Source organism: Neopelma chrysocephalum, unplaced genomic scaffold, assembly GCF_003984885.1.
Source record: "Neopelma chrysocephalum unplaced genomic scaffold, ASM398488v2 Primary Assembly neopelma1_22, whole genome shotgun sequence".
Lineage (NCBI taxonomy): Eukaryota > Metazoa > Chordata > Aves > Passeriformes > Pipridae > Neopelma > Neopelma chrysocephalum.
This window is the reverse complement of record NW_020897689.1, coordinates 9,921,294-9,947,917: the sequence shown is the minus strand read 5'-3', so window position 1 is coordinate 9,947,917 and position 26,624 is coordinate 9,921,294. Positions and strand designations below refer to the sequence as shown.

Genomic DNA, 26,624 nt, shown 5'->3' with positions numbered 1-26,624 from the left:
TTCCATCTTCCAATGAAAGGCAAAGATCACTGCCATCTGGAAGCTCACTGCTGCCTACCGATAGTCTTCAACATCCAGCCCATTTGATTTGGACAGACTGATTGTTAGACTATACCAACCGGGGCGGGGGCCTCAACTGAAAAGGTGACTGCATGCATGAGGCATGCTACGACGCTGTCAGGGAAATAAATTATATGCTGACCTCCAGAATGTGCAAGCACTAATGGGCTGAACCTAGTTGCACTCCAGCATTTAAAGTGGGAGGTGATAATCCAGTCACCGCAATTCCAGGCAGTAGGGAATGCATAGGCTCTGGCTCAGCTGACCCAGCCATGTGGAAAGCAGTGTGGGAGCAGAACATGAAAACTGTATGTAGAAGAAATGCATCCACACAAACATTAGGGGATGGAGTTCACTGTGCAGCAGAGGTGCTTCTCAAGGACACACAGCGTTTGCTCAGTTACCACAGACGAAGCAATGCATTGCGTGGATATAGGTCTTTTAGCTATGCACTCACTTCGCCTTGTAGGAAGGCAGAATTTAAACCAATTCATAAAGCCAAATTGAAAAGAAATCTCTTTTACGATAGATAGTCAACAACAAACACACTAACAATTGCATAAAACAAGCCCATAAATAAATGTAGACTGTAAATGACCCCATTACTCTGTGTATTCATTTTGGTTTTGTTCTGGATTTACCTGTTACCACCCATATTCCCTTGTGCCCACCCATTCATCTCCGTAGAGGACTGATAGGCAGGATTAGCCTGAGACTGCTGAATCATGGGGCTTTGAGAGTGAGCCAGTCTTGGTGACATTAGTGGACTCTGAGGAGTGGTGGCCCCTGTGAAGCCTGGATCGGGCTGCTGACTTATACCTGAAGAAGAAAACAAGAAATTTACCCACTGTACATTCAGAGTTAAACCATGCCAAGAGCTCATACCTGTTGAAATATCTTTACACAGTCCCATTTATATCACCTGGAACCTATAACCCTGTATCTTAATGTGGGATTTAGATTTAAAGCAAAACATCATCAACTAATACTATATGTATAACCTTAAAAAAATTGTTTTGTGTAGGCATGTTGGCTACCTGCCTGTCCCAGTCACACAAGTGGTCTCTCCTCTCTACAGACTGAAAGAAAAACACTGGTGACTACCCACCTCCCTTCCCCACAACTGCATTCAGAACAACAAATAAAACATATTGCTTTTGTCTGTAAATCCATTTTGGTGAAAGTTATGCATGACCCGTTGACTGCATGGTACTACCTTTTAACAGTTAGGCTATAATTTCCAATTTTTTCAAAACTCCTAAAACCTCAGAATCTCTGTTTCTGCGTCCCTGCAAAAACAGGCAGTGCCATTTTGTGCAAGCATTTAATGTTCTGTAAAATCAAAAAATCATCTAGATGCAAAGAAAACCTAATTAAGGCTGTAAAATGCCAATTGTGTGCAGAAATTTTGTTATAAACCAAGTCACTTTAGTCTTGTTTAAGTTCATTATAAACAGCATACTGAACATAAACAAGCCGCTCAATGCTGGGGTAAGAATAAGGTATTATGAAATCTATTCTTATATTCATTGGTGTGACTTAACTTCTCTGTATTTTTGGTATATCAGAAAATGGCAATAATAACGTCTCTTCATTTTCATCAAGCAGTTACAAATACATGGAGTGAAAGTACTACTATGAAATATTATTACTTTTAGAAACTGGCATAAAGGATAACAGATCACTAAGACCAGATACCAAATTTAGAACTGGATGGGCATAATTGGTTATAGCAGCAGAACTTTCACATAACATACTATTTAATATAATTATAGTACAACTCATGCAATAGGTATAAATAAAGAAGCTGTATAACAATAACTGTATGGAGGTTAACTGCCCCACGCACCCCTAGAACAAAGTGGTACACAGCTTTGTGAAACATACGAAGAAAATGGTATTAATTAGTATATTTACACAGGTTTAAGGACAGGGAGTGGAATGCCTTATCTAAAACTAATTTATATTATTTAAATTCAATAATTAGTGGTTAATTTTACATTATAATGTACATATGAAGAACTTTTTTCTTTTTTGGAAAAATATGTGTAGTATTTAAGCAATATCTCTTTAACAAAATTTAAAAAATTACATACCGCTTTGCTTCAGGTTACTTTATAGTTTTCATCAATACCTATTCACATATTTTTCTTCATTTGCACTTTTATCAGATATACTGGTTTGTTTAATTCAGTCAAAATTCAGAGTCCATCAAGCAAATACATACACGTATATGGGTCTGCATGTGTACACCCACTTTTAGCTGTATGTATCTATATATAAACAAACATACACATCACACACTTCTAGTCAAAGTTGCTCAAAAAAAAGAATGATGCTCGGAGAATAAGTGGTACTAGGGCTAGGAAAGTGGAAAGGCACTATATTGCATTTAAGGACTCCCAAGGGGTCCAAACCCCCATGCTTCACACTGTTCCCAGGGAGCTAGGCAAGGGCTTGTGGGAGGAGGGCTTGGGTCCAGCACTGGGGAGAACGGGGGAGTTAAGGACTGCCAAAATGCTCTGAGATGGGGTGGGACCAGTACCGTAGTTTGGAGGAAACGGAAACTGCTGTGCATTGGCCTGCGGGATCCGTGGGTTGCTCATGGTTGCTGGTATGCCACCAGTGGCCACCATGCTGGGGGTCATGCTCAAGCCTTGCCCTCGCATCATCAGTGTCCGCTGTTGCACCTGCTGCTGCTGCTGCTGCATCTGCCGCTGCCGCAGGTGTTGGCTCAGGATCTCCCGCTGCCTCTGTGCCAGCATCTGTGCGTTGATAGGGCCCTGCAGGGAAAACCATCACCACCCATCAACAACCCCTTCCAAGGCAACCTCACCGATAGAGGCATCTCCCCTAGAGCAATCTGGAAGATTTCAGCTTTTTTCCCCCCATCACACAACTAACAATAATATAAAGCAGGAGAAAATAATCCTATTAATACTTCTGTCAGGAAAGACTTCCAACAGTGCAAGAGTCACTAAATGAATTAATACCGGCGTGTTTAAGGTTGCAGCAATTTGTAATTGCAAATAGAGCAGCTCACTAAAAAACCTGCATCTTTAGGAAATTAGAAGCTTGGTTAAAAATGGAGTTATATCTTTAGTAAACAACTACCTGTCCCATGTAAACATGGGAAAAACTCTCGAAAATAAAACAGTAAAATATTTCCTATCATGCAGACTGCATTATTTGTATTGAAAATGTATTTGCTGTATAGCATGACTACTATATTATATTAGAGGAAGAAAGAAAAAAAGAAAGTGACTTTTTTTTTTAAAAGGTATTTCTCTCACCTGTGTTGGCACTCCAGGTCTCAAAGACAGATTCATATTGGAGACGCTGCTGATTTGATTTATCAGTGGCTGCCGATTCTAAAGAAAAAAACACAAATCACCCCAACAACAAAACCCAAAAGTTTTTAGAAGGAAAGGGAAAAAGGGAGGTGTTACATACAGAGTTATACACATCTACTTCCCCAAGTGGTTGGTCTGTGGACCTAGTTTTACATATTCAAGCAGGGACTAATTTTCCTCCTCAAGTCCTATTATCATGCACAGAACGTTGTTACTTAAGGAAATAATACACCAGAGAAATATTAACACAGGCACTAAGCTGTTTATACCAAACTTCCTTCACAGTTCCTGTCCATTTTCAGTTTGGGACTGGACTGTTGAGGTTTACTCCAAATTAGACCTTATCCTAATGTTTGAAGGCACAGATGATCTTTCCTCCTTCAACAGAAAAAGCATTGATATCTCACTTATAGTACTATGAACCAATACGTTTAAAAATGAAACAAGAAACGACAACTTAAAACAATCCTCAAAAGTTGACCAAAGCCAAGGGGAAAAAAAAGGATGTATGTAACAGGCAGCAATAAAAGCAGTTAGACTGGTGGAAGAGTCAAGATACAACAAATAGAAAAAGACTCGTGTAACAAAAAGCACCACTGAAACCTTGCTCAAAGACTTAGTGAGACCTAGGCTTAAGTACTAGTCATGTTCTTGCATGGTATTATAGAAAGAATAATGTAAAGATGCCAAAAAAAATCATAAATGAGAATGCGCGAAGCACTGTCTTGTCAAAACTCATTGTGGCTACTGCTTTTAGTTTAAAAGGGCAATTCAGCAAGATCTGGTCTATTTGGAGCAAGCTGACAATATGTGTTGCCTAGGAGAGGTGCCTGCACCAGCGTAGAAGCGGGCATGACAGGGGATGTACCTGCTGTGCCTGGAGCCTGTGCTGCAGCTGGAGCCGCAGCTGGTTTGGCTGGTTCTGCACGATGCCGGCAGGCCGGAGGCCGGGCCGGGGCTGCATGCGCAGGGCAGTGTATCCTGGGCGCTGCCCCATGGCATGGAAGCTCGGGTCCTGCATGGGCGCGTAGCTGCCCTGCGCCATCTGAGCCTGTGCCGCGTACTGCTGGGAGAACACTGGAGCCTTCTGCTCCATCAGGATGCTGGACTCCTGGCTGGGGAAGGACTCGGGGTCGACAGCTTGGCTCTGCAGAAATACGTGAACAATAGAAACAGTTGGTGGGACACAGCTTTTCAGAGGATTATATGAGACTAATACAGACAGCCTGCAAAAACAACCTTTTGGGATGTGAATGTTTTTAAACAGAAAATTACATGAGTTTGCTTTACGTCAATATAAAACTTTAAAATAAACATAACTGTATTTTTGAGTATCAAAACATGTTCATGGAGACAAATTCCTCCTCTCTTTTTCTTTTTGTTTTTTTTTTTTTTACACAAATACCCACAATCTTTCTCATGTTCTTAACACAACCACTGTATCACTCTACTAATGTAAAAAACCTGAAATGACCAATGTTAGATCAAAATCTGTAAATTAAGTGATGGCAGCATATTTTTGCCAATGAATCTGAGATAAATTCAAAGACATTACAAATGAATAAGTAGATTTTTATCAGTATCCTTAAACAAAATAATGACCTCAAATAAAGATGCCTGAAACTATTACAGAGGTTAATGTGAACAGAGTGCCTAATTCTTTCAGGGCACTTTTCCACTAACTGATTATCCATTAGCATAAATAAGGTAACACAATTCTAAACTCCATTCTAGATATGCCCTTAATATTTGCCGTAACCAGAATAATTTTATAGTTTATTCCACGCTGACCTTGAAAATGAAGTTAATCTAAATTTCAGTGCCCTCATGAAAGAAAGTCTCTAAGCTGCTATAAAATGATCAATGGTTATTTTAAAAAATATGTTTTAAAATGAGACTGTTTTCTTATCTGCAAAATTCTTCAACTGCTTCCACTGAGGTACTAATTAAATAGAAACTTATTTACCACTTAGTTTGAAATAAACTATTATTCATATTTTCTGGTAGTGGTAGTCCAAAACCTATGTAATATTGCATGAAAGTTTCACATCGCAAAATTGAAGTTCACCAATAAATTGTATCTCCAGCTTAACACCTCACTGAGTTCTCTGTTGTACCAAATAGACTTGGAAATAGCTTTCTCATGTTCAAAGCAGAATTTCATTGGTCCTATTTCATATCTAAAATGCAGAGGTAGTTCAGAAGTTATGCTTAGGGTGCTGATGAGCGCTGGGAAATGAAATGGGTATTCTAGGCTCCTCTGTGAATATTAAATCATCATATAAACATGTACAGCTGATTTTGGAAATACAATTCCTATGCTAGAAACATCAGGAACTAACTTTTCCCCCAAATATTTTAATTTTTACCACTTTTTTTTTCACCATGTAAGACTTAAATGGACAAGAACTAAGTGGAACCCACCAAAACTAACTGTCGGCAAAAATGGATGAAAAAGCACAGAACAATTTCATGCTACAAAGTTTAGGAAGCATGCTCATAATTAAAAAAAAATAAATTACAGTTTAAGTGCTTGGAACGAAATCAGCTGCTTCAGATGAAACTCATGTCTTAACACATTAATCAACTCGGGCAAAAACTACAGGTGAAATGAAATACTACAGGTTTGCTAATCCAAAAGATCGTTGCCCCTATCTCACAAAAGGCTTGATCCTACTCCTAGGTTTTCATATTCCTGTTTTCCTCTTTCCTATGCTCTGTTGCTGGCTGTGATCTTACCTTTCTCCCCTACAGGTGTTATTCTGACCACCATTTTTTTTGTTTTGGTCAGTTTACTTGCATAAAAAGCAGGTCAGAAGAAGGAGATCTAGATGAGGGTGGCAGGGGAGAGGAGGGAAGGCTAAACCTGGAGCTGAAGGAAGCTTTTCAGGTGACACTGACACATTAGATAGACTTCCACCAAAAGATATAACTCCATCCTAGCTTGCAAGAAGTGTTTTATAATCCTGTTTTTCAACTCCACCTTGACAACATATGTTTTAAAAGCAACTACTACATGCAAAATGCCATGTTCCACACTGTATACCTGGCTCACTAGTTCTGGTATTCCTAGAGCCCTGTCGATTTCTTCTAAACCATCAAAATTCCTTAATGCCATGTAGAGCTGATCCAGAAGAGCACCCTCATCACTTGGTGACTCTGATGAAGGATGATTACACAAGAGATCATCTGGTGAGCTGCCAAACGGTTGCCTGTGAAAACATGAACACAGCATTGGTAAACAGCTGCTGAAAAACAAGAAATAATATCAGAGGATTAGTACTCAAATTGAACTAACAAGTGGAGACAGAATTCTTTTAATCACTGCCAATTTTGTTTAGAAAATTATACTGGATGAAAGTTATGCTACCCAAAGAAGTAACTAAATAGTGTGATTAATGCCTGTCAAGACCCTACAAGCATGGTGTATCTGACAAGCAAGAAAGCAAACCAAAGTTACACCCGAGTGCTGATTTTATATTACAGGGTCAACAGTGGAACAGAGAAGTCAGTACAGAATATAGTCAATGAAGGCAGAAGGCTAAATAATTGTGGTTTTAAAACTAATTGTAACTTTGAATTTCAGATGTCAGATTAAGTATACTATCACAAGTAGACTCTCCTCTTAGCTGGTTTTCTATCAGGCTAAGCAAGTTGAAGAGGCCACAGAGGGCCATAGATTGTCTGAGCTTGCAAAACTGAACATCTGGAAGAGCTGGGCAGAAGCATGAGGGAGCAGGGAGAAAAGGACATTATCCTTTTTGTTTGCAGCAAAACACTGCATCAGCTCACCCCATCTGCACGCCCCATCATCAGCTCACCCCAACTGCACACTTGGGTACCAGTTTATACCACATAAAACCCACAAAACTTGGTTATGTGCCTTGGAAGGACATCAGCAAGAATTTGGATACTGTCAGGCAGAGTGTAGTGGCTCTATGAATCGTGCTTACCTCACCCCTGAATTTGTATGCAAAGCACGCTCACAGTTACAAAGGCAGAATAAAGGTTTATTCTAAACCCAAAGGACAAAACTTCCTACGAAACAAACTAAATATGAAATAACACCTTATCTGCAGGCAAATAACACATTTTTGTTTTGCAGTTCACACACCTGCCCTGCTTCATGCACGTTACTACAAGACTACAATAGAAAATATAAGGAGCAAAGCATTCTGCAAGGAAGGGCAGCTACAATATGCGCATCATGGAAGAATCTCATCCCAGATAATTACTCAGATACAACAAAAGCTGTCATACATAGAGGGAGGAAAAGCACTATATGTGAACCCTTTTTACATATCTGTTTAGAAAAACAAAGAAACATGTTTGTGTATTTAGTTTCCATAATGAGACATATGGTTGCCATGGAAGTCTAATCTCTATGTCAAAGCTAAGCAGAAAAGCTGCATCATCAGGCTATACACTGAAAAAACCCAAAGGATGGCAAGCAGGAAAACTAACCAAAATGTATTCTTTTTAATTAGATCACAGTAAAACAAATAAGAGGATATATATTACATACCCTTGAAACATTGCAAAGTATTAGTCAATCTCAAATATATAAGTTTCTGTAACTGTCACAGATGGAATTATAAATCAGCAAAGGGAAAAAACAATTAAAAAAAATCCTCTGATTCAAATTGCTTGCAAACTTAAAGATGACCTATAAGAAGGGATCTACGGTGTGGAAAAACAATTGATGAGGCTAGCAAAACAAATCTCTCTGAAATTGCAAATCGGCATGAACACACATGATAAGAAAAATTTTAAAACATTTGTCAAATCTGTATGTTAAACAATGACAATTACAATTTCCCCATTTCTTTTATATACTGAAATGATACTTTTAATTTTTTAAGATACTTTAATTTTTTTTTAATTTTTACTCATTTAATACACATGACAATAATCAGATTATAAAAATACCAGTCTTGGGGATTAATAAAATAAGAAATGGCAGCACCAACCAATTCATCATGTCTGTTTGGGTGTAAATGATCAAAATATGATTACTTTCAGAGGCAGTGCAATGGGAATTTTTTTCCCCACCATCTTCAGCTACAAGGGAATTATGAAAAATGCAAAGGTAGAAAAAATGGAAGAATTAACTACCTGGCTTGCTGACCAGACACAACCCTGTATTTTATTTTAAGGTGTAATTTTTAAAGTGAATAATTCAGTTATGCAACCAGTGCATTTTGCATATGGATACCTTAAGGAAACACCAGGAAACATCTTGAAAAGCACAGAAACTAACGAAGAAAATGCCACATATATTTATGGATAGTATTTTCCGACATCCTAATGGAAATTAAGAGAGTGTAGTCAGAAGATTAAAATTTTTTCAAACATACTTTTTTCCAATTGTTTCCACTTCCTTTTCCTTTTATTGATCCCTCCAGTTGAAAATATTTAGTATTTTTTTCAATAAGACAAGCATAAAAAAAGACAGTATACAGAGTCAGTATCGTAATGTACTTGCTTTAAAAGTGACCATTTTGCACTTGCTTGTCCATTTTGCATCACTTAGACAGTCCATATATACATATATATATTCTATAAAGTAAGCTGCAAACCTTTGGAGAAGACATGGCTCTTTTTTAAGAAGTGTAAACCACCTATTATAGTTTTGCCATTATTTAAAAAGTCTTAATAATGAACAAAGTTAACACATTACACATGAGTTAATGAGTTGTGCTCAAACTGTAGTTCTGATTACCCGAGAAGAAGCTAACTTCAGGGAAGAGGCAGCCTTCCTTTAACTTCATCTTTCCTTCCTCATCTTTTACAGAATTTAGGTCAATTAAAAAAACCCAAACAAAACATAATTAACCATGTCCTGCATCACTTAAGATGCTACCCCACTGCAGGAAGAAACAGGTATCTTGTAACTACATAGTTATGGCTACTAGTACTGGTATTTTTCCACTTTAGTGTTCAGTATAATTATTAACAACAAGAACAGCAAAATCAGACAGAATCATGCCCACATTAATGCTCCAGAGCTCAAACATGGTGCAACTATCTGAAGTGCTGGCAGCATTCACCGTGACACAGAACTTTCAATTCTTTCAACACATTAAAGGGCAAAGAGAGCATTTATAAGTATTACTGGAACGTGCATACATTTCATGAGCATAAAAATACTATAAGCATTAAATTGATGTACATTTGGTGAATATTTTATGCAGAATTTTGTTTCCAGGTGGTGTATAAAATATAGGCCTGTAAAAAATCTCTGTGTTCTGATGTGACACCAAGACTCACCTGTTCTGATTACCAAAAGTTGCCTGTTCTATAGGCAAGATGCTGTCTGGCCATGGTGCAGTCTGATTTGGAGGTGCCTGCTGTTGGCTATACTGAGGTCCTCCTATGTTCATCTCCAATTCGGATGGCCCTAATCAAGAAAAAATAACCACATAACTCTTCTGAAAAGAAGCTACTTTCCTGTTAATTCTTTCCATTGAATTATCTATGTTATGGTAAAAGCAAATAAAAACATTAAGACTTCAGACTTCAGTAATGTTACACTTAGAAGCATCATTATTTTTTTGTTAAAGTTTGCTTTTAAAATTTGAGAAAACATGAGAACTCTGAAAGTGGTTCAAAATTATAAAATAGCAGATACAACATCATAGATGCAAAACTTAATAAGACAAGCATAATAAAAGACAGTATACAGCATCAGTATCGCAATGTACTTCCTTTAAAAGTGACCAGGAACACTTATAACATTCACAGCATTTCCTCTAAAAAAATCTCTACAGTCTTTAGTAAACCAGAGCAACTTCATATCCTCTTTCTTTTGCCACACCACTGTGGAGCTATAGAGTAGCAGGAACTGTCCATCTCAACACATGCATTAAAATGTAGTGTTTTAGACACCTTCCTTCCCACGTCCACAGGAAATTTTCACTGTGAAATATGGTTCTCATCAAACCTATAATTGAAGTGAGTATTTTTTTCTTTTTTTTTCTCTGCTTCATCTTTAACAATCCACCATATGCCAAAAGAAACAACGCCACACATGCCCTGACTTACCCATATTCATGACCTGAGATGGAAGCATCTGCCTTGGGCCAGCCTGGTTGCTGGGTCTCAAGGGGATGCTGGCCGTGGGGTTGCGGATCATGCCTGCTTGCACCGGCCTGTTCATGGCGCTGGCTGTGGGTGCACAGCTCACCCTCACAGCAGCAGCCTGGCTTCCCCAGTCTCCAGAAGTCATGGCAGGTCGAGGGGCATTGCCACCGATCATTCCTGCACAAAAGCCAAACAGACTTAGGTACCAGCACATGATTCAGAACAGCTTTAGCACTACTGCTGCCTGATGAGCTGCATTTTCAGCACCAAAAGTGCACCAGTTTCACTCAAATCACATTGTACCACAACTGCTCATCCAGACGTGCAAAGCTACAGAACAACGCCTTATGCTACTTAGTCAAGGGACTGGAGATTGTTATACATTTTACAAGAGGAAGATCCCTTTATCATTTCCAAAATGCTGTTCAGAGTAAGTGTTCCCATATGTAGTCTGCAACAGGTGCTGAGGGTGTGTGGATAGCCTTAACTTCCTTCCTCAGGAAATGAATCACGTTTGCTGATTTGTATGTCACTGCTTTACTTTCCAAGTGCTAAGTGAGAATGGAGACTTGAGTAACAATGTGTTAACGTAAACATGCTTACAAATTAGAAGGATTGTATATAAATTCACATTCTGCAAACATCTTTTGGTGACTTCCTTCATCTGGAGCCTAGAGCCTTTTTAGCTTCAAGGTTCACCCAGATAATCTCGCACCAATGTACAGTGCAGGGAAATTACTCACAGGAACTTTCCGATAGATGCTGAAGTTCATTACCGTTATTGTAGGGGAAGTCCTCCCACATCTACTGTAAACAACTGATACAGTTTATTTACACTTGGAATATATAGAACACTCTGACAGTAGCCAAAAAACCTCAGCCAAACTCCGACACAAAAACCCCTAAAATCCAAAGATGGGCATTCATAGTATTTATACATTTCAATTTTAATCAGTCAAGAGAGCAGGCAAAACGCTAATTTCAGATTGGACTATTGGTTCAGATTTGTTTCTCCAGTTGCATTTTGCAATATCCTTAAATGAATACTAAAAGCCACACAAATAATTATTACTCATTAGTTCAATTACTTGGTGACAAATAACCAAAGAGAAAAACTGCCTGAAGAGGGTCTCTGTTTTGTGTGCTCTACAAAATTTGCTTTAGTGTTACATCCTCAGGTTTGTTCTATTTTTGTACATATTCTATGAGCTGAAATATGTGTTGTGCTAGAGCAAGGCAGGAACACAATAATACTCTCTAATTTGTATACATAAGATGAATGAAATCCTCTAATATGTATACAGAATATGAAAGTAATAGGACACTTAAAAGAATACAAGTTGAACTGCCTAAATAGGCTATTTCATTATCTGGCAGCATTTCTTTTTTAATACTGATGCAAACTAAATATAAAAATTTGACACTGAATAGCCATCTGAAAGGACTTACAACGCCCATTTATTTACTCAGAGCTCTTATAGCTGTTGTCACACACTTCCACAGTCTCAGACTGCGCATTAGTTGAAGTCCACCAGCCAGACTGTTCTTGTCAAACACGCTACAACATCTCTGTACATTATTAAGTTAACATGTTGTAACTGCAACATCTGATGGTTCTCAAAAAGGTTATGTGTCAGAAAATGATGAAAACATTAGCATTTCTTTCATTTAAAACGAGAACAAAGGCTACTAAATAAAGGATAATCAACGGCAAAACCAAGTTCTGTAGAGACACACATTGTAAGGGCAACCGTATTGCCCACAATTTTGTTTTGAAAGACCCATCTCTATAGACCAGTGGTTCATTTGCTTTTTTTGAGGGAGAAAGATTGTTTTTTTACCTATCTAAGCCTCAGCTGAATCTGTAGTATTTATGTAAGCAGACTCTAATTGCCATTACACTGTGTTCATCTAGAAGTTTTCTGGTAGGTGAAAAGCAGTGCATAGGGGCAGGACTAAAAATATGCAGACACAGAAATTCAAAATAAATATGACAATACATATCATCCCACGAAACACGATTTTTCCAAACTTTTTGGAAAGTAATAACTTGTACTTGTAATAACCCCAACGTTAAGCTACACATGCTATAGCCTATCACTCAAGTATATTAAAAAAAAAAAAAAAAGGAAAGTCATCTTACCTGTGCTACTGCTGCCTAAAGTTCCTTGACTTCCTATTATCCCTTCATTCCTGCCCATCAGACCCGGCTGAGGTATCACTGAGTAAGGGCTACTCGTTCTTATGGGTGGGAAAGTTCCTGCACCTGTTGGGTTCTGCAGTGTGATGTCAAGTGGTAAATTCTGGTTTGGTAATAACCTGCCCAGTTGCCCTGCTCGTGGGTTATTAAAAGCTAGACAGGAGGAGCAAGGAAAAAAAGCAAAGTTACAAAATGGAAACTGTACAGGTTAAAAAGACAAGAAAAAGAACCCAGACACAATTAAAGCTCTTGGGCTGAGCTATTTAATGCTGCTTAATTTACCCACTCCTATCTGTCTGAGAAACATCCCTTCTTGACATTTTAATGCAAATTTCAAAATGGAACATTCTGACACTAAACACAAAACAGATATGATGTATATTTTGAAAAACTTTAAATGATGCAATTTAACTGACAGAAGAGCCACTACAGCAAAATACACCCCTATGTGATGTGCATACTACTGCCAATTAATCTTATACCTAGTAGGACTGTAATTGCATGCAGATCTCATCCTGAGGCAGATTGTTAGGAATTATCTCAGTTTTGAGTGTTTTCCAGCACAAGCTGTGCCCCTGAAGAAGTTATCAAAATTAAGGGCAGATTGAGTCTATATTGGATCCCATAGCCCCATTTCTACATGTCCCTTTTAATTATTTTTTTTAATTTTTTTCATTAATAAAAATAAATACTTCCATGATTCAGCAACAACAAATAACTGGTCCAGAATTAGAGCTGTGCCACAATAATATTCTGGTAAAACAGAACCCTCCTTGATGGTTACTGTCATCTTTATGTAACTATTTTCTTCTGGTTTGTGCTTTTAAAATCAGCCTCTGTGAAGACTGCCTCAGAAAAGCGAGTTTCAGGTTATGATTGGCAAGCATCTGGCTCAGCTAGTCTTTGGGCAATGTTCCAATGCAAAAAGGATCTCGTATGTGCACAACTAGTTCTCAAACATGAATCAAACACTGATCTTGTAGCTATGATTTCATTTCCAATCATACTCACAAAATACATACAAGTAAATCACACACTTTTGTGAAATTATTATTTGCAGTACTTCCTGATAGCTTCTCCTAGTAGAGGTTCTGATTTAACAGCATCCTTAAAGTGACTTCTGCATTTCACCATATTACAAAGAAGTTAAAAAACTTCTTTCTCATTTTAGATTGAAGTAGCGCTGCTTTTGAATTTGGAAACTTATACGAGGTTTAGTAAGCTTATTAAAAAGTACAGAAACATTCTATTCCAAAGGTCTCTGACTTTTGTTCTTATTTTATAAAACCAGACTGCAGGAACTCATTATATTTATTCCTTTTTTTAGTGTAAGATCTCTGGCAAGTGAATTTGCCTATATGTGTGTATCGGAAACACATCACATCACATACACCTAATTCTTAACCATGAGATCAAAATTTTGTCTTGTCTGTCTGTTCAAACAAGCAAACAAAACTTACTCATGAAACAAAAATGACCTTCTCAAGATTAGGGGCATCATCAAGTTTAAGGATTGAACCAAAAATGAACTTTAGTGACAGTTTCAGAATAGTTTGTTCCAAAAGTTTGAAAAATCACATAGATGAGTGAGTTGTTATATGTGTGGTTTTGCCAGCGCCCCCTGATCTTACAAAAGGAAAGCTGGAAATGCAGCACAAAATAACAACACAGCTGATGAACTGTGATGGTGATTAGATCACATATTCTGCTCGTGGTCAGGACGGGACTGAAGGAGGCTCCTTGTTCCTGTGTGACAGACTCAAGAAATTTGGCAAATCTAGCAGCTTTTTCTTTTAACAGATAAAAATATTTTAAGTATTTTCATGTAAAACCTGTAACATGAAAGCTGGTTATTTCCTCAGAAAAAAAAATAATTAAAAAAACCTCAAACCTCTTTTGGAATTGTATATGATTTGACATTCATTCTACATTGCTTTTCCGTGAGCATATGAGAAGCCCCTCACTATTTCTGTGCACCTGTTTTCTGTGTGTTCTTCTACTGAAAACAAAGCAGAAGTTCCTAGGGAAATCAGGCACAGACACAAGACTGAGCCAGAGGAAAAGGTTTTAGGGTTTTAATATAGATGGGAAACAGGATGCTGCTTTTACAGAACTGCTGCTAACCACCAAGTCACTCTCATTTACAATCATACTGTTACTGTACTGTCAGTAGCTTTGAAAGCAGATTTAAAGCTAGGTTAACTCTAGAAAGCCAAAAGGCTCCATTGGAAGGAACCAACAGACCTTGTTTCAGGAAGAATATACTAAAGACTTTACGTGCACAGAGATTTTTTCTGACTTTTGTGCTGCTGCTGTTAGTATGCCCATACTTATAAAAATGAGTACATTAAATGCAAGCATCTTTCTCTGAGCAACATTGATAACAAGTGATTATTTAAGGATCTGAAGTGGCTTTAATATGAATTTAAACACTAATATTTACCAACAGAACATGAATATTTATTTAAACATTTCTAAGTAATTTGGGTTACTTTGAAAGTGGCCTGGTGTTATTTTAATATTATCAGAATATCTAAAAGTATTACCTAAAAAGTTTTACAAAAAAAGAAATCAGTTTGCATCTAAGGAAGTAAATAGATGCTGCCACCCTAGCCAACAGGAGTAAAAAATGAAGTAGTGGCTTTTTATGCTACTTTATTCAACATTAGTTGATAAGACTCCTGTCTTGCTTGCTTTCCATTATTCTGTGGTGGTAAACCAACATTTCAATGCTGATTTGTAGGCTAATTAATAAAGTTAAGGAAAACTGTCAGCTGGAAGGGACTCAAAAGCCACAATTTCAAATTAAACTTGGACATTCCTCTTTATCTTCTGTCCTTCTATTAATCTTGTGGTTTTAGAAGAAGACTCTCCTTCATTCATCTCTTGTCCCTTTTACTGCAAGAGCTGCCAGAAAGGAGTGATCTACATCACAAAAAAACACTCTCCATGCCAAAGCCCTCACAACATCAGCATCAGATACAACCACAGCAGGGGAAATATGCTTTATTTTGAGGGTACCCCTTAAAAGTCCTCAGAGGACACAGACTTCCAGGGTGAACTTGGTGTGAATTAGACTTAACCTCCACGTGTGTTTTGAAATGGGACGACCGCAGGTGGCGCTGTGTCATCATGCAACACCAGAGCAGGACAAGGAGCTACCCGGTTCCTCCCCAGCTGACCCACGGACACCTCGACCCCTGCTCTGGGGGTTCACAAGCTTAGTGTACACGTGTGTTGAAGGCGGAGTGGACTCACTGCTCTGTGAAATCCTCATTGCTGGTTTCTGGGTGGCCACCGCCGCGCCAGGGCTGCTGTCACTGGTGAGCTGCATGAGGTCATTGATGATGGCTTGCTTGTCGACCGAGCCTGCTGGCGCGCCTGGGCGGCTATCTGGGAAAAGCTGTGGTAACTGGCTGTTCTGCAGGTCATCCAGAATCTCTTCCAAGTTATCCAATTCACTGCCTGGCTGCAACAAAGAAAGCACAAACCCACAGTACACATCGCTGCTCGCCTGCTGTTGGCATCCTGCTCACACCAAGCCAGCAGCCTGCAACTGTTACACCGCACCGGTTTTGGATGCGTCCGGCAAGATGCCCGATGTGGAGGAAGCTCACAAAGCTGTTGTAAGGGGACTGTGCAGGCTTCCCAGGGCTCGTCTGCCTTGCTTGTGGGGAGACCAGAGTGGCACTGGCAGCCCTTCAAAAGCCCAGCGTCAAGATGTATGATTCCACATGGTTCATACCTCGGGCAACAGGGAGACTCTCCCTGTGCACTCGGTGATCGGTGCTGACAGCAGGAATAATTTTGGCAGGAGAAGAGATCCAACAGTGCTGAAAGATGGGGGTTTACATAGGTATAACTAATATTCCTTTCAGCACAGTCATATTTCTAGTCTCTTTATGACTTGATTAAAAGCATATGATGGAAAAGTTGCTTCATGGCTAAAACAATTACCCATATGCTTTTTCTTTGTCACATTCAAAACCTGAACACTGAATAACTCTATATAAGTTAACTGGCAAGAAATACACATTTCAATGAAGTTCAATAAACTAAAACCTGAGAACTAGTTACTAGAATTTGGAATTTATTTCGCTCACAACTTCCGAAATAATTGAAAAAAACTTCTCTGGAGTAAGAAAAGAGAAATCTAGTTACTCTTAATTCAGTAGAAAATTATCATGAAATAAAGACGGAAGAAAAATTAAGTTCATCCCATACTAACACAAATACTGACCTGCTTGTTTTTCTTAAAAATGTTGATTTTTGTAAGTATTTTTTTGGCAGCTTCTCTGTCTGTAAACTCTAAGAATTAGAATACTTTTATGACTGAAATGTGGAAGTCATCACAACTATATTCTCCAATCCTAAACCTCTGAATAGGGTAAAACTTGGGTAATAATTAACAACAGGGAGTCCAGTCTCAGTTACCACCAAGCTGCACAGGAAACATATTTTGACAGTATTTATAACAAATATGTACTCAAAATCAGCGTCTTCATTAGGAAATATGCAATGATGGAAGAGAGGCAGAGTGAGCAGCCAGCCGTGAAGGATAAGGAACTGAGAAATAACACCACTAACATGCACAACTGAAATACAATTCTTCCTGGGTTTTTGTCCTTCCTCATATCATGAACTTCTGACTTACTGATAGCAAGCTCACAGCACGGATCGCAGGATAATGCAGAAATACCTGGATAGTTTTAAACTAACTACAGAGGCTCTAGCAGGCTAGCTAGGAAACACTGTATATTCAAAACAGTATGTTCAAAACTCCTGCTGCCACATCTAACCTGCTCCTGGGAAGCCCAGCTATTTTATTCAAAGGTAGCTAAAATGCCCCAAGGTTACACTGCTACATGCCTTTTTTGGGCGATTGGCTGCAAATAAACATAGTATTATTCTTTACTCCTTCTACATCATCTCCTAGTCTTACAGATTGGAGTATACAGTGCAAAAGAGGAGGGAGTTTACTCCATTAAAAGGCATCATGTGGGTGATCTGGAGGCTGGTGTAATTGGCAAAATGGTAGGAAATCACAGAATTAGAGGACTGGAGGAAATTTAAAACCTCAAGGCAAGATCAGCGTATGCCATTCCCTACAGAAGTTCATACAGCAGCTTGTTAAAAACATCCAGTGACAAAAAATCCACAGCTTCCCTGGGGAATTGGTTTCAGCACTCTGCCATCCTTACTATTCTTGTGGGTTTTTTTCTCAGTCTCAATGCAAAATCTCTCTCACTGAAACGGAGGCCTTTCCTTCCAATTGTATTTTGAATCTGGAAAACACATTGTGCTCCCCTTTGTTTTTCTTATTTTTCTGTATTTGAAAATACGTGCCCTTTTGGTCTTAAGTTGAAATAAATAAACAACCTCAATTTGTGAATCTTCTTCAGCATATAAACAGTTTTCTAGATCTCTTATTAGTCTTGTTACTCCTGCAGATTGCCTTCAGTTGATCCACACTTTGGCTGAAGCCATGTCTGGAACAGGACTTAAAATGAAGCCTTACAGCTGCTGAGTAAATCAGAAAATTTACTCTACACATGGTATGCTTTGTTGGCATATTCCAGAAAAGCTGTAATTTTTTTAATTACATGACATTACTGACTCAAACTCACCTTGTACTCATCATGATTCCTAGACACAGTTCTGAAAAAGTCCTATCTACTCAGTTGTCCCCTCCTTTTAAAAAAAAATCTGTAACCTTATCCTTGACTATTGATAATAAATAGCATTTATTCACCCTGAATGTTCTAACATATTTTCTCTATATCTCCTCGTTGCAGCTGAATTTGAATTCTGTGTTCCAGTGTGCTTGCAGATATTCAAGTACCACACGCATCTTTACCAAGGATATGCTTTACTCTCCCATCAGGTCATTTAGGATAACTAAAACACCGAAAAGCTCTAGATGCTGCACGAGCTCCTGCAGAATCTCCATTTTGACAGTGAATCCATCAATAACTACTGTGTGTGTAAGGATTTTCAAACAGCTTCCTGCCCACTCGCAGCAGATTCATCTTGACCATGCATCTCTAACCCACTTATGAGAGTGCTAGAAGTAAAAAGGCCAAAGAGCCTTACTCAAACCCAGGCACACGGCACACACTGCTTCTCTTACGTCAACAAGCCCACTACCCTCTTGCCGAAGGAAAAAGGGTTGGTCCAACATTACCTGTTTTTGACAAATCCCACTGATGACTCACTACCTTCCAGGTAATTACAAGCAGCTGGATGGACACAGCATATTGACAAAAAAGGCTGAGCCAGGAGGAATCAACTCTGATTCTATGAAGCCTAAATCATGGCATGGACAGGTGACAAGCAGATTCAAAAAAGTGCTCCAAGAGACAGCCATGAGTGATGTTTATCGGAGTTGCAGTTTGAGTGATGGGAGATCTGGTACAAGAAGACTGCAAGAGCCAGTAGAAGAGACTGATATTGAGTATCATAAATTATAGAAGGATGATTCAGTACTCTTTGGGGGAATTAAGACATATGGCCTTCATTAAACATATCTGAGACAATAGTGAAGGGAAGTTATATATGCTGTAAGGGGTTTTTTTTAGTTGGTTTTGTGAGAGATTTTGTGTTGTCCTCTCTTTTAACATTCTGGCTACTGCAATTTGTTGTTTAAAAATTAGGTGTTAAAATAATAACAACCCCAAACCAAACCCAAAACAATGCCTGTGAAGAATATATTGATACAAATGTGTCAGAAAACAGCACTCCCTAAGATGCTTTTAATTCCTCTCAGGAAGTGGCAAAGAAAGGCCAAATACAACAGATGTATTTCAACAACATAAATACATAACCTTCCCTTTTTTTTTGCTTAACATAGTCAATATTATTAGCAGTTCTCAACTGCTACAGAAGTTCCAAGATAGGTTTAGAAGTAAGACCAAGCTACGATGTTAGCCTAAGTCTTTCCAGAGTCACCCTCAAATGGCACCATATGTGCAGAAATTAGCATTAAAATATTTACTTGGTTAGTTTCATGGGATTTTTCTTTTATTTATATTCTATATTTATTTTGTTAATGGTCTAAGTTGAACTTTATGTAAATAGAAGGCACACCCTAACCTCCCTGCAAAACAATTATTTGTCATGAATTGGGGGGGGAGGGAGAAAGCCTGATAAGGTGTTAAGCATTACAAGAAAGTTTTTGTGTATGAATTTTCATATCTCTAAGCAATGCAATTACTACAATCTCCACAGAACTTGGACACCAAATGCCAGGAAGCATAAGACAAATTATTCTTAGAAATATTTTTGCATTTGAAAAAGTACTTATTTTATACCACCACATAGAGAAATATAGATTAAAGTTAAGTGCTTACAGAATTTTTTCAGCTCTACTGAAAGGCAGCTACACCTCAACGTGAAATCTGGTTTACAAAAAGTTGCTATGTCAAAGTCTAGCTTCCATGGATAGTAAAGCACTTGATAATATCCTCAACTCTCTGGAAATCTCCTTCCTGCCATGGGCAATGCCCTTGGCTTGCACTGAGACCCTGTATTCTAGGGACTTACAACAGGATGTCTTCTGGTGGGGACACAACTTCAAACTATAAAACTTCCTTACATAAATCGTAAGTTAGCTCATCTGCTATCCTGAAGCGTGGGCAGAGCAGTTGACCATAAGAGGTAAACAAAACCAAATCCCTGATCCAAACCAGCGATAAATTAAAGGATTATAAAAAGAAGGGAAAAGGAAATTAGAAGTGAAATCAATATGGTATTTTTCTCTGTGGTAACTGCAATAAAGATAAAATTGGCTAGAAATCCTATTATATTATCAGGCTACTCTACAACTAACTTTTGAAAACAGAAATCTAATTGAAAGACATTCAGAAAATGGAATCCCTATTCTAAGGTTTTGATAGAATTTCAGGAAGAAACCAATGTTCTTCATCAACTTAATGGATTTTGGACTATTAAACCAGAAATAGGTTTTTGGAAGATGAGTGGCATGTGTAAAGAAAATATGCTAGCCTTGGGAAGATAATGGTTTCCACATAAAGCAGAGTTGATAAAGTATGTGAGGAACTCCAGAACAGTTTCTGAGTTTTAGGACAAAAATGTACATGCTTAATATAATCTCTGGAACAGCACTGGAGGAGACTGTTCCATTGTGAAGTCCCTGTCAAACAGGCTGTCTATATTGACTACTAGCTAAAAAAGAGGAGAGTACACTTGTGAAGATTAGGATTTTATTCCACACTACCCCAAGTGATTTCTCAGAGAATAAGCTACTTTAGCAAGGCAATATCTGACACTGTTCATCATGTTTCTCTGACGTCCCCTTACACTTTCACTCGCCTTCCCCTCAAAGCTGTCAGTCGGTCCTTCCCACACTTGACCATCTCCTGACCGCTACATGGGCTGCTCCTGGCCAGCAGCAGCATGTGCTGGCTGCAGCCAGAAGCACAACGAGGGACAGCCTGAGCAGTGGTGTATAGGGAAGGTGCAGGGCAAAGTCCCACCTTGCAGCCACACAGTAGCCAGTGGGCTGTCAGGGAGAGTGGGAGAAGGCAAGGCTTACTGCTGAGGGACACACTCTTCCCTTTTTAACAGTGGTATGAGCACTTGTGCTCAACAGCAACAGCCCTGCTACAGTTGGTGCTGTAGGAAAAACTCCACTGAGCGTCTCCAGCAGGTCTCTCTTTCATACTCTTCCCTACAGCTGCTGTAACTTGAATAACAATCAGCCTAATAAAGCTTGTTAACCATCATCCCGCCAAGGAAGGGAAAAAGGTACGGCAGTACTGGAAATATTCTCTGCCATTTGAGAAAGGCTTCCTGTCAGTTGCTGCTCCCTGCAGAAGCGTATGTTTAAACACACTACCTAGAAGACTGCTATTTTTAGTACAGTGGTGCACTTCAAAGCATTTCCTGCTCAGAAAGTCACACTATAAGTAAAAGGAGAAAACGCAATGGCTCTGCTGCCTCCCAGCACACCCATCTCCCTTCCAGAGGCCATCCCACTGCTGGTCTACTGCAGTTTCCAAAGAAACTGCACACTCCAATGACTAATTACTTAAAAATACAACATTCCTCAGGGAGGAGAAGTTTTAAATAAACCTGCAAAATAGGTAACACAAGCACATGGCTAATTTTTACATATGGAAGGAAGAAGGAGGGGGAAGGATATAGGAGGATGGAAGAATTTAGCAAAGAATCCGTGTTCTGGTCTTGTACTAAATAGTTCCAGCTTTGATCTAAATTTAGGCAATGACCACTTCCTGTGGGAGACCATCTTCCAAAGCTGAAGAGTTTTTGATGCTAAATATTTTCAGTGATATCATAATTGGGGTAAAGTGGTTGTTTGTTTAAAGGCCTGGCCTTCAGACAGTTAAACACTTACATTATTCTATATTCCCCACCATTTCCTGTCCTGCTCCACTCCGGACTTCTGTTTATTCAGCTCCAGGTTTCATGGCATTTTAAGTAGGTTTTAAAACTCTGTTTACAACCAACGGGAGCAACAAAAGCCCTTCTGTCATTATCCAGCAGTCTTCCATCACAGAGATGGGACTGGCTCCTCTGTACCTTGGTGCTGAGGAAGCCCTTACCACTTTATCACAATTCCTGCACAGCTTCATGGTTTTCTGAATAAACCCAACTCCCAGACCTTTTCTGTACCTCTAGTTCCCCTGTCCTGGGAGACAAACTCTGTCTTCAAATTTTAAGAAAAGGCAATACACTCATAGTCCATACTTCAACCCCCTCAAATCGCTCCCCGACCTCAGGAACATAAAATCTAAAAATAAAAAAAATGAATAGACTATTCACTTTATGAAGTTCATAACTCTGGAGAACCTGATTTTCAACTGCTTGGCAGTGCTTGTAGACACTGAAGTCTCTTTCTGTAAAGTTGGTCTTATAATTAGTTACATGTTTACATTTAGGGTGAGACAACTTCGTATCTTTAGTCACCAGAAAGTAAGGCAGCTAGTTTAAACTCTTCATCTGTGCTACCACTTGTCAATGGCAGTATCACTGAGGGGCAGCTTACCTTCTCTATTTTAGACACACATTAGGATAAGATAAAAAAAATTATGGAATACCTTTCTATTTTTCCATCAACGATAAAAGGAACTCTTAGGACTACTTTGGACTAGACAGCTAATTTCTAGAGGGGACAAAACTTGCTCTCTGAGAATAGGTTTACAAGCTAAGGTGTTCACTGTGTACTCCACAGAGATCATAAAAGAGAATATTTATATGCTTTTAGAAATGTAATTCTTATTAATAAACCATCTAAAGACCATGATTTTGATCTGTGGATGACGGACATAAATTTTTTGGTGATTACCAAATTCTACATTCTGATCCAGTACCTAATACGAAGGATTGAAGATCTCTGCCTTCAATTTAGTCAATTTTAAAGATCTGAACTAAAAATTGAAATCTATCAGATACTTTTAAAATAGTCAATTTTTGCCAGTTTAGCTGTGAATTTCTTGATATCTGCGTTTTTCTAGCCTAATGAAGCATAAGTTCTCACAGAGAATCTAAGCCCCACCTCTACAGACACTACAAAATAGCAGCTTCCTTTCAAAACTAAACTAACATCCAGGCTTGAGGATAAATCCCTGTAGAAATTAGTGTAGTTTGGCTTAGTTTCCCCCAAAGCATGGGAAGGATTGAAAAACCACAACTGCTCCTACATAATGGCAATAGCTGTCAAATTCTGTTGAAACAGAAGAAGCAACCTTAGGAATAGCCTGGATAACTGACATTTTAACAATGCTGCATCCACACTGTAGTGGTGTGTTTGGTCTCTATGTTTTGTGGTTATAACCACTGCTGAAAGAACTGTCTACTAGTTACAGACTGCCAAAAGGGCAAATAAAAAAAAAAAAAAAAAATCCAATGCTGTGACTTACACTTAAGAACATGTTGTCTACCCCTCCTCAGCCTCAAAATACAATACAGAAAATATAAAAAAATGGTGTCTTTATATACACACAATAAAAAACTACAGTAGATTCATAAAAACAAGCTCAAACCTAGTCCGCACATTAAAAATACGCAATATTTTAAAATCCAATATTTTAATAATGAAGGATATGGCTTGAATGAGAACCATGAACGTTTGCACAGTGTATGATCTGATCATGATTTACAAACTAAGGCTTCATGCACAGGGCTGCTTAGGGATTAATGACCAGCTGTGAGAGTTGATAGTGTAGGACAAATCTAAGGATCATTAACTCCAGTTAGTTATAACCTCCCCAGAAAATGCCTTATATTAAAATTGATATTGTAATTACCCATTTTATAAATAAAATAAACATATTGAAGTAGCAAATTGCTTTTGCTGTGTCCCTTTTCTTGCAAAGCTCTGAAAACTGGAGCATTCTGGGTGATGTAAACCTGGTCCTTTTTAAAAGTGAATTCTGCATGAAAGCCAGTGAAATAACACTTTTTAGCATAGGTCCTAACAACACACAGTTTATTAGCAGGTTGGGCAGTAGAGCAACAAGTAATCTTGCACAGAATGTGAAGAAATTCTGAAAGCAAAAGAAATGCAGGTAACCTTGCACAGGGAGACGTGATCTCTGTATTGAACGATTAATCATCCACAGGAACTTGGGTTGAATATAAAGAATTTTAAAGGAAAAACAAAAAGAGAACAAATCCTCCCAATTGGCACAGAAGCCTATTTGCTCTGATTTTAATTTGCAGGTCAAGTATAGCACAAAGACCAGTAATGCAAAGTTGGTATCAGTCCTATTCTTGAGCACAAACCTGTTTTCCACAGGAGGAGTGTAGCTGCTATGCTGGGGCAGGTCAAGGACCTATTTAGCACAGAGCAGTTCAACATCACCCTGTGGGAAAAGCTGTCAATTAGTGAGCACTAACCAACAGTCATGAGTATTTTCGCCTGACTACCATCTGGGAAAGGTTCCCTGCGTTATCCATCTCCTCCCAGGCAGAGTCTGTGCTTTTAGACAGTGATGATCACAACCTAGTAACAACTGGAAAACTGAGTGAAGACTGGATTTCAAAAGACAGATAATAGTTTCCTGAAGTGCCAAGATGCTACTCTTAGAAGAAGTCAGATGGTAGAAATGCAGGTCTAGAACATGTCATTCACATGTAATGCAAAGATTAGCTTACCTGTTCATTAGGCTCAAAGCTTATCTCTTCTTTTTCCGTCCTCATAGCTATTAACTTTGTGCTACCGGAAGGGTCTGTCTTACTGTCCAACCGCTCCAGTTTTGGGGGTATGTCTGGTAAACCAATATCTTTAGTATCATCTTTATCTAGCAAGTAGCGAAGTAGTGCATTATTATTCTTCTTAGGACTCGCTGGCTCCTGTTTAACAGTCACCTCTGAACCAGGAGCTGTGCTACTGGACTCCTGATTCAGTTCTTTGCCTGTGGCCTCTGCTGTGAGCTTGGCCAAATCTACAGGAGAACTACTGTCCTGCAATAGTCTGTGCAAAATTTTATGCTTCTCCTTGAGCGAGGTTCCATGTGCTGAACCAGACCCAGGCAACCCTCCCGTGGAGTCCTTGCTAATGTCTCCCATGGTACTGGACAAAGGTGAAGGCTCCATCTGATCTGATTTGGTGGTCAGCAATTGTAAGAGCTTTGTCTGGCTTTTTCCGTCGTGCAGTTTATTTTGTCCATCAGGTCTCTCGCCACTGACAACCGGTGGCATGTTGCTATCGCTGTTATCTTTCTGTTCTCCTGAATGGCAGCTGCTCTCTGCTTGTCCAGTTGTACCTTCTGATTGCTCCCCGTATATTCCAAAGCAGTCTTTAGAGTCCAGGCTTCCCATCTTGCTCAGCTGCGGAGGATTCATATTCACAGGGGAATTTTGTAAATTTCCCATTTTTAGGTCAGGTGAAGCCAACGACGATCCTAGAGAAACGCCATGGCCCTCGCTGAGGGCCTGAAGTGCGTTCAGGGAACTGTTGGTGTAGTTATGGCTATTTCCTGTGCTGCTGCAGACTCCCACAGGTGAATGTAAGCTTCCTGCAGGGGAGAACTGACTGGGTGGGATGCGAGGACTTCCTGCCACTCCAGGGCTCACACGATGCCTTGGGGAAAGCATAGAGTTTGGCTGCCCTGGGTTCATGCCAGGGCTGCTTTGTGAGGGGCTATTCATTTTTAGTGCATAGTTACTACCCTGAGGAGTGGATGCTTGTATGCTTGACACATGGTTCATTCCCCCTGAACCACCAAACCTGCCTGCTGGCATGCCCATTTGTTCCTTTGGGCCATTTATGGCAAAATTTATATTGCTACTGATGGTCATATCCTGACCTGGGTTCCCACTGCACATGGCCTGATGGGCAGGGCTGCTGGAACTAATTGGGTTCAATATCTTCCCCATTCCTTGTCCAGTCAAATCCTGATTCATTCCACAGACATTCTGCTCTCTGTGTGGCAAGGGGAAGAAAAACAGCCTGTTAACTAAAATGACAGTGGCCAAGCTGCAATTACTTTACAGAAAAAGAAGCAAAACCCCAAATCTTGCTTTAAAATAACACAAAACCCCTACAATCAAAAACAAATCAACAATTTGACAAAAGTGATATGCAACTCTCAACATGGCAGAACATTAACTGCACGTTTTTTCAGAACCTCATTAACAAATCAGTGGAAGAGAAGAAAAACAAAATTATACTTCATTTAAATGACAGTCATTAGAAATGCAGATAGGTTACAATTTCAAACCCTCTCCCTTTAATGTATCTTTCCTCTACAATTTGACTTCTAGAACTGACAGAAATCTCATCTGAAACATATGACCCAACAAATACATGTTTTACAAGACAGCTGTGGACAGCTGTTTGCTGGAGAGTTTTGAATTTCTGTGAGATAGCCCCACCACAAGGCTGGAGTGGGCTATTTGCCCACCAAGTTCATAGTGAAAAGAAAGTTGAAAAAGTCACATTT

General features: G+C 39.1%; 1 protein-coding gene across 6 annotated transcripts in view; it reads right to left on the bottom strand.

Annotated features, from left to right (window-relative positions):
- NCOA2 (nuclear receptor coactivator 2) overlaps positions 1 to 26,624 on the bottom strand; it is a 186,427-nt gene that overhangs the window by 14,331 nt on the left and 145,472 nt on the right. For all 6 annotated transcript variants that reach the window (XM_027697197.1, XM_027697603.1, XM_027697282.1 and 3 more), the window contains 10 exons: positions 24,835 to 26,104; positions 15,955 to 16,165; positions 12,640 to 12,849; positions 10,458 to 10,673; positions 9,684 to 9,813; positions 6,460 to 6,625; positions 4,282 to 4,560; positions 3,354 to 3,431; positions 2,606 to 2,843; positions 702 to 879 (listed from right to left, as the gene is read on the bottom strand). In XM_027697197.1, coding sequence (XP_027552998.1) covers positions 702 to 879; positions 2,606 to 2,843; positions 3,354 to 3,431; positions 4,282 to 4,560; positions 6,460 to 6,625; positions 9,684 to 9,813; positions 10,458 to 10,673; positions 12,640 to 12,849; positions 15,955 to 16,165; positions 24,835 to 26,104 — 2,976 coding nt within the window. The remainder of the gene's footprint in view (positions 1 to 701; positions 880 to 2,605; positions 2,844 to 3,353; positions 3,432 to 4,281; positions 4,561 to 6,459; positions 6,626 to 9,683; positions 9,814 to 10,457; positions 10,674 to 12,639; positions 12,850 to 15,954; positions 16,166 to 24,834; positions 26,105 to 26,624) is intronic.